The following is an 8,836-nucleotide window of genomic DNA, read 5'->3' as shown; positions in this document are numbered from 1 at the left end:
AAAAAAAAAATCCCCCCCCCCCCCCATAAAAAAAGGCTTCCAAATCCTTCTAAATGAGTGGGTTTGGGCACGCTGAAGGAGCCTTGGCAGCATATTCTTTTGACCCTTTGGAAGACTCTCTGTATTTGAAGAGGTTTTCTGTTTTCAGCAGCACAGTTTCTGTTGGGTACAGTGTGGAACAGGAGTCGTTAACTAAGGGTGGAGCTGGCTGGGGGTAGGCTCTGCATCTGTGGGTATGTGCAGCCCCAGGTTTGTGGATGCTGGACCCACACCACAAAGCTGCTCAGAAGAGCGGAGCAAGGGAGAAATGGGGCACTTTATGACAAGATCCAGAGAAGCTGCTTTGGTTAAAGCAAGAAGAAATGGGAAGAACAACTCCTTTTGGACGACTGAAATGGAAGCAGTATGCAATCCAGAGGGGCTCAGGTCTGGGATTTAGGGAAGGAGGCTCTCCTGGCTCAGCATGACTTAACTCCATTCGAGTTTTCTGACCCGGTGTTACCTTCTCTCTCTCTCTCTCTCCACCCCCTCTTGCCTTTCCCTAGGTACGTACATACCTCAGGCTGCAGGCATAGCTCTCCATCCACATGAATGGAGACACAGCAGGCAAAAAAGCAGCACCCCTCCGGGGGACCCCAGGAAAAACTACCCCTACATGGATGGAAGCTTCAGTGAAGATGACTGGGACAAGCCCAGCAGGTACGGAGGGGCGGGAGGAGGCAGGGACGTGCATCTGCAAATGTGAGTGTCACTGTGTAGGGACAGGGGTGCATGGGAATGTGATGGAGTGGCCAGCGATGTCCCCACCTTGGCACCGGGCAGCCACGGGGAGGGGTGCTGGGGTGGTGGTCTGCTCTGGTTACCCTGGGTATTGCTCTGTGGCACCTCTGCCATGGCCAGGTGACAGTTGTGTCTGGAGTGAGGGCGGTCTCAGCTGCATGGACCATAGGTTCTTACCACGTCTCATACTCCTGCTGGGTAAAGGCTGCAGTATTTTCACAGTTTAGGTGTAATAGATAGGCATGGCCAGGGCTGTCCCCACTTGTGTTGGCCTGACACTTTCAAGTGAGGATCCACCTTCACAAGAGCTTGATGCCACGAAGCCCAAAAGGTCTTGGAGGACCAGCATGAGGTTGCATGTCCAAGTTAAAATCTCCCAAAGCTGTGGCTGGACACTCTCTCCATCATACTTTGGCCCTTCCAACACCACAAGTAAAGCCATGCTGAGTGAGCATGGTCGAGATAAACCCCTGGCTCAGCCAGCGTGGGAGAAATCCTGCAACACCTCCTGAGTCCGTGGAGGCTGCAGCTGCCCCTTGCTTTGGGTGAGAATCCTGCTGGGTCTGCCCAGGCCAGAAACTGCCCCTTGCTAAGCCACACACAGTGGAAAAGCCTCGTTGCTCCAGAACTAACCCTCCCCTCGACATCCTCCAGAGTCCCCATAGTTGTGTGTGTCGTGTTGTTACTGTCAGTTCTTTTTTTTTTTCCTTTTTTTTTTTTTCCCCCTTAAATTTTGTTTGTCCAAACAAAACCCTTAGAACATCTCATGGCCATTTCCACCTATTTAAAGATGATCAAACTGGCAGGAAGGCTGGCAGCGGCCGAGACTTTGTTTTTGTTTTGCCTCTCAGCGAGAGCCAGCTCACAGCGGTCGTTGATCCCTCGTGGCTCTCCCAGCAAGACTGCCCACAGCCCAGGTTAGCAAATCTGAGCGCTCGAAGCCCCACGTGTCCCTAATGAAGGCTTCAAGCCCTGATGTCAAAGTGCAAGAGAAATGGTTCGTGCTGTTGATCCCTTTTTATTAGGGAGAAAATCAAAATGTCTCTAACCCCTGCTGCCTTTAGCCTGGAAAAACCTGCTGAGCCAGGGGTGTGAGAGCCCACGCTGATTCATCTGCGTCCTGGATGTGTTTGTTATATTGCTGGTCTGAGAGGCTAGAAACTGGTAACTGGAAGGGACGTTTGCCTCTTTGGGAACCTGGGAGCAGAGGAAGGAAATGAGTAAGGCGAAAGAAACAAAAATTCCTTTTAGAGGGAAATTTTAGTTTGTTTTTATAAAGTCTTGCTGGGTGTTTTTTTGACCTTTCTGCCTGGTGTAAAGGCTACTGTCCTTTAAAAGCTGCTGAAAGGTAGGGGGTAAATTTAAAATACAATGAGATGTGTCAGATACTGCTCTCTCCAGGCAGGCCATGATCCCACAAGGAGCAAAAGCATGTGTGTGTGAGTTTATGCCTGCTACAGACTCCCATGTAAACCAGTGGATGGAAAGCAAAGGACGTACGAAAACTTGGCAGTTAATAGAGATCTGAAAAAAGCTCTATTAATAGCCCAAAGCATCATTATTTATTTAATGGAGGCCAACCTCTCTTTGACTTGTATTCAAGTGAAATGTTTTGATGTTGCCAAGTGGCCCTGGTGTATGAGCATCCCTTCCCGTCTGCGGCGCTGATGACCATTAAAGCCATGCGAGATGCTGCCAGATGTTGCAGCGGTGGAGCCTCGTCCATGCAGCTCCTAATAAGATATGTGGAAGATGCGTTAGGCTGCTCTAATGTCACTGGCTCCTTGGTGTCTCTCCCCATGACACATTGGTGGGTTTGTCGTGACCTTGATTTAACACCATGAGTTTCCTTTGAGAGGCTCCTGTTAAGCCGAGCGCTGGTGGTCTGAGTTTTGCACAGATCCTGGTGGTCAGTAAGCAGTGTCTGGTGTCACCTGCTTCTCTGGCTTGTTCAGAGGACTTCGGCATGTTTAATTGCTATTTGCTTTAGAAGGCCAAGAATTGACCCTGGCTTGTGGTCAGAGATAAGAGATGCTGAACCTGCCAAGGTGGGATATTGCAGAACCCCCAGCAAGACACACGCGGCGTTCACGTTAACGTGTGTTTGTACCAGCTTGAGCGAGGTTCTCTGTATCCTTATTCTCTGTTGTAGATAGAACTAGGGGCAATCTTTACATGGCTGTAAGTGTTATATAGCAAAAAAAAAAAAAAAAAAAAAAGTCCTGAAAGTAACAGTTCTCTGGCCATCCCAAAGCAAATGAAACTTGGTTCGTATGGGTTATACATGACACTGTCGATCCTGCTGGCTGTAGTGTGCATTTACTTGTCCAGCCCAGGACAATCATTTTTATATACATCTTGGCATTATTTACTCTCATAGAGACCTAATGTATTTATCATTTTCTCACCATGTCTGTTACCCTCTGTGTTTTTCTCTCTCTTCTCAGGTGTTCTGTGTCTCAGATCTGAGCTCTATCCCATCAGCCTTTGTACTAACAGTCTCTGAGGCTCCTGGTTTACCCATAACGCATCCTTTTTTCTTTCACTTCTCTATTTCACCAAAACGTCTTCCTAAACCTACAATCTTCCTACAGGCACTTTTTAATTTACCCTTTGAACTTTGACATTACTACACCAACTTAATTCTTCCTTTGAAGGACGCTTGCCCCGTTAGTAAATGCATGGAGGTCTCGTATTCGGACTCTTGTCTGAAAAGTTCATATTGTTTGCTTTTGTATATGAAGACTCTTCAAGTCTCTGCTTTTACTGGTGAGACACTTGCTGTAGCCTCGCGGCTTTCATCCCGCTGCAGAAGAGTGCTGACAATGTTTGGTTCCTACGTTACAACAGATACCCCAGCCGCCAAAATGGCCTTGAGACCACTCACGAGGATAGTTTTTGGCGTGTTTTTGGAGAAGCTTTGGAGGATTTGGAAACATGCGGCCAGTCGGAACTTTTGAGGGAGATTGAGGTAAATCACTTTCCGAATTTTCTGCTGATCTCACTGTTTTGCTCTGGCAGTAAACATTAGACTGTTTCCCCAGGTCTGTTAATTGCCCGTAGCATCCCTGTGCTGCCAGCGGTGTGAAGAAGGGTTTGAGTTCAAGCCATGTCCGTGGTTGTGCTAATGGGTAACTATGTCTCATTAGACAGTTGCTTGTGTGCACTTTCCCCTGAGCTGATGACTTGCCCACCAGGAACTCCACGCTCTTTTTGCAAGCTGTTGCTGGCCAACGATCTTCACATGACTGTTGGCAAACCTTCCCTATCCAACGGTAAACCCTCTGCTTGGAAAGATATTGTCTGACCAAAGCAGTTAAAGGGCAAGCAAAAGGAGCCCCCCAAAGCCCCATTGGGACTGAAGCCTTGGCGTACTTCAAATATAGACAGGCCCAACATGTATCTTGCATTCAGGCGTCACTCTGCAGGAAACCGTTTCAGTGAAATAGGTAATTGGAAGCTTTTCAGGCGGCTGTCCCCGTGGAAAAATCTGAGAAAGTAATTGCTTCCTGCAGAAATAAAGGTGTTTCCTCTCTTCACAAACCACTTTCTCTTTTCTTTATCCAAGATGCTTTGGAGGTCATGTTATTGTGTCCGGTTATAGGATGGGGAGTCTGGATGTCTGAGTCATGTTATGCAAATAAAGGCCTCCCTCGAGACAAATCTGCCTGGCAGGATGGGACCTGTGCTGCTCCCCTCCCCAATTCAGCTCCCGCAACCCAAAAGGAAATCCTCTGTCCTCCTGCCTTCTGTGTGCAGGGGGCTGGGGAGGTGGGTCATGCCCTCCATCACCCCAGTGGGACTGTTTCTATGCACCATTGCGTATCACTTAGCTTCAGAGAAGAAAGGCAATTTCTGAATAATTGGAGGTGGAAAAAGAAAGTCCTGTTTTGGTCTAATGGTGACAAGGGGCTTACTAATTGTTCTTTCCTCCTTGATCCTTAGCGACTGTAAGTGGGGGAGGAAATCTCAATTAAATTTATTGTGCTGAAGCACGAAACAGTGGGTTTATTATCTTAACTGCTTAAGAAAACACTGACTTAAAAAAAACCCACAACCCACACAAAAACCAACCCCCCCCCCAGCCCTCACAAACTATAAATTCTTCTCTTGATCACTTATATCCTGGACCTGAAAGTATTTAGAAATTACTTTAGGCAACCGCTATCAACCTTTCTGAACTGTTGTTGACTAGTTTAGAAAAGGTGCCCCTCTGAAATGATGTGTTCATGTTTCTCTTCTGCGTAATGGCTGGCACTGAAATGTAAAGGAAGGGATTTGTTGGGTTCCTGTGAAGTGTCAGGACAGAGAAAAGATCTTTCTGCCCAATCCTTTTCCAGAGATCCGCGGTGCAGGGATGTGTGGGCTTTTGGTTCATGCTGGTTTAAGGCTTTGGAGCTTTGACAGTTCTAGCAATGCTTTAAAAAACGTAAAGAAATTTTATGAAAATCTGAGCACCTCTAGGGTTTTGGTGTATTCAGCACATTTCTAGAATATTTTAGAAAGTTCTGGGGGACAAAAGGCAAGTTCTGTGTTTTTAGCAGAAGTCTGATGGGTTTCAGCTCCCCTTTTATCAAAGCCAAAGTACCACTGACCTCTTCCTCCCTCTCCATCCTTCCTGAGGCATGGTGTGGGATGTGCAATCCTCGTTGGGGCTTTTGCCGTATCACAGGTTTCTAAGCCCCAGCTCCTGGCCCCCTGTGATTTCATGACAGTCACAGATTTTTTTTTTTTCTTTTAAATTTGACCCTTCATGTTCTGCATTTGAAAAAGAATGAGGGCCACACAAGATGACCCAGGATAGCCTGAAAACAAGTTCACACACAGTAGCAATCAACTCCCAGACTACAGACTATGGGTAGAAACAGGCTTTTCCCAGCATGTGTAGTGGAGAGTGTGTCCCTGCTTTGCTTTGAGGGCAGCCAAGACATGAAGAAAAATAATGTGGGGCAGCCACAGGCTGGAGAAGTCTAGAATAGAATCCCAGAACGGTTTGGGTTGGAAAGGACCTTAAAGATCGTCAGTTCCACCCCCCTGCCATGGGCAGGGACACCTCCCACCAGCCCAGGTTGCCCAAAGCCTCATCCAGCCTGGCCTTGAACCCCTCCAGGGATGGGGCATCCACAGCTTCTCTGGGCACCTTTCTGCTGCTTGCACTTAACCCAAAGCACCTAGCAAATGGCTTATGATGCTGCAAGGAGCGGTTAAAGAAGACAGAGAAGGAGTTGAACGCTGTTGGGTGGTGGCCAGTTTGCAGCATGTGGGGGAGGACAGCAGCAGGACGTGCACAGGCCTTTCTGTTCTCCTCCCTGGCTCTGCAGTGCTGGTGTTGGTACAGCATGGCGTGGTGTCCTGGGGGGTATTGAAGTTGCCTGAGGTCAGTGAACAAACGTACCCTGGCTGGCCATGCCGCTGTTTGTTAATCTGTGTTTCAAGGATGTGGTAACTCAGTGTCCCTCTGGCGTGTAGCAGGTATTTGAGTTTTGTCCAAACTTGAGCTGATTAAGTCATTTTTGTGTGAAGACCTGGAAAGGGCAAAGCTAAAAGGTTTTCTGTATTTTATCCATCCCTGTTTGGGATGACGTGTGGAGTGCTGGCATTTTCATACTGCCACCAGAATTCGCTTTATTTGCCTTTGTTCCAGCTTGGAGCAAAGAGCTGGAGGTCCTTGATCAGAGATTTAGTCAGATGATGTTTCCCGTGTGCACAGGAGCAATTGCTCTTTGACTTGTCGTGTTTAGCATTGCTGGGTTTTGCTATCTGCTCCCTACCTTCCTTTTTTTTTTCTTCTACCTTTTGACATTTAATGGGACTGCAGACCCTTGGAGCCTGAACTTTGAAATGACAGTTTTCATTACGCTGTTTAAATGGACTCTCTGACCTGGAGCCAGCTGAGGTTCCACAGACTGGATTCTTGACTCCTTCATTAGCTTTGATCAATGTAATCTCATTAGTGAAAAGCATTGCCAAATAGAGTAGAATCTACTTAGGGGCATCTTTTAATGGATGCTATCAAGGATGACCAGGCTTAAATACTACTTAATTTCATATTTTTAACTCAGTTTTGCTCAGTGACAGCTCCCATTTACTGACAGATAAAGTCCTAATTTCTCTGCTGAATTGGCCTCAGTGGAGTCCCAGGTATTGACTTCCCTGGGCCATTGCCAGCACTGAGCAATGCTGGTGGGGAGCTGCAGCCTGCAGCAGAGCCAGGCAGACATGGGAGCCCCCTGAGATGGGGATGTTCATCCTTCTTGACTACCACGAAAGTTCCTGCACAGGATGAGGCCTGCATGGACCTGTCTGTCTAGAAGAGGTCATCAAAAAATAAGGAGATGCTTCACCAATGCTTCCTTCTGAGATAAAGCTCCATGCTGGGGTGGGAGAGCACGCAGCAGGTCAGTGGTAGACCTGGCAGTGGGCTCCTGAAGTTTGGAAATGGCTTTTATAGCTGACTGGAAGGGCTTCTTGGTTCTTTTCTGATTAATGAGAACAACGGTGCCCCCTTGTTGTCAGTGTCACTCTTGTTGCCGTGTGGTCCATCTCTTCCTGCTGCTGGCTCAGCAAAGTGACTTTGTGCCTTCACCCTACAGGCATCCATCATGACGGGGAGCGTGCACAACCTGGGCCTGGAGGGCAGCAAGCTGCTCCTGGACTCTGTCAACCCATCGGGACGCAGCCCGATGAGGAAAGCAAACTCCAGCTGTGATGATGGACAGACCGAGGGCAGCAGCTCCCCTGCCAAGAAGAATGAGAGGAGCCTGGACATGAAGAAGATCGAGAAGGAGATGCAGGAAATCATGTCACCCACCCCCCTCGAGTTTCACAAGGTCTGTGTCACCAAGGGTTGGTCTGGGTGTGGCACTGTGGTACCTTGATGGTTAAAGCTGTAGAAGCTTTGCAACCTTATAGAAAATCTCCTTTGTTCAGAGGGACCCCCAGAAAATGTTCCACCAAGGGCTGCAGCAAAGGTTTCCAGAGGGTCTGATGAAGAGGAAGGGGCCCTTTCAGAAGAGTAATGGGATTTAGCTGCCATGCTTCAGCAGGGTTCAGAGCTGTACTTCAGCGGTTTCCCTTTATTATATGAGATTTCCAGGTCCTTGTGTTCTGGAGTTCATTAATTGGTGCCATAGATAGAGGCGAGAGAGCTCAAAGTATGGCCCGTGGAGACCCATCAGCCCTTTTCCAGTGGCACGCTCCATTCAGTAGGCCACTTTTCTTATAAAAAATGACTTATAAAAAAATAGCTTATTTTCCTTCCCCTTCCACTCTGCCTTCAGCCTTTCCTGAAGGGTAGCAAATGGTAGGAGTTCAGCAGTGGGATACTTGTTTGAATTCAGCACACAGTTGAACATAGACAGTTTAAGCATGGTGCAAGGCAACAGTAATTAGAAGTAATTAACTGTGGAAGCTGATGATGCAGAATGCAAGCAGGGAAGGGAGCTGGAGAGGTTTCAAAAAATTTGATTGCCTTTTTCGTTCCTAGTGTGACTTTAGAATAAAACCTGCAGTTACAGTAACTGGAAAAAATAAACTTTTTCATGTTTAATCTACTCTTGTCCTTCAGGGCGTGGTAAATGTGTCTTTAAATAAAACTCTGTCATACCTGAAGGAGGAGAGCTGTGTAATTAGGGGTGTTATAGGGTGACTCTGTTCTGCTGGAGCATCTGGTGTTGGCTGTGTTTGGGGATGAGGTTGAGGGCAGGTGGACTGCTCCTTTGCGTCATTCTGGGCACTGTTCTTCCCAAGGACTGCACATCCGTGAGGATCACCCAGCCAAGAACGTGGTGATGGAGTCTCATGGCAGGGATGCACTTCCAGTTCATGGGAGGCAAAGGGAGATTTTGGTGGTGTTGGGGAATCAGTTGTCCCTGGCTCCCAGTGTTAACCCATGGCAAGATGCACTTTCAGCAGTGCACCCCTCCTTTAGACGAGGCCAAAGCATGACGTGCTCAAGGGAGGGGTGCTGAGGTTACCCATTTCTTGTCCTCAGCACATCAGCACTTATTGATAGGAATTTTCTGAAAAGAACTCATGAATAATATGGAGAAGTTTA

The 8,836-nt window shown here is 47.7% G+C and overlaps 1 protein-coding gene across 1 annotated transcript in view; it reads left to right on the top strand.

Annotated features, from left to right (window-relative positions):
- Positions 1-8,836, top strand: part of LOC104471322 (glutamate receptor-interacting protein 2-like) — a gene marked incomplete at its 5' end in the record, with an annotated part of 49,668 nt that overhangs the window by 37,536 nt on the left and 3,296 nt on the right. The window contains 3 exons of the mRNA XM_010086626.1: positions 546-699; positions 3,631-3,751; positions 7,374-7,610. Of these exons, the coding sequence (XP_010084928.1) occupies positions 546-699; positions 3,631-3,751; positions 7,374-7,610 (512 nt within the window). The remainder of the gene's footprint in view (positions 1-545; positions 700-3,630; positions 3,752-7,373; positions 7,611-8,836) is intronic.

This window comes from Pterocles gutturalis, unplaced genomic scaffold, assembly GCF_000699245.1.
Source record: "Pterocles gutturalis isolate BGI_N339 unplaced genomic scaffold, ASM69924v1 scaffold11286, whole genome shotgun sequence".
Classification (NCBI taxonomy): domain Eukaryota; kingdom Metazoa; phylum Chordata; class Aves; order Pterocliformes; family Pteroclidae; genus Pterocles; species Pterocles gutturalis.
The sequence above is the reverse complement of the archived record's forward strand: the minus strand, read 5'-3'. Positions and strand labels throughout refer to the sequence as shown.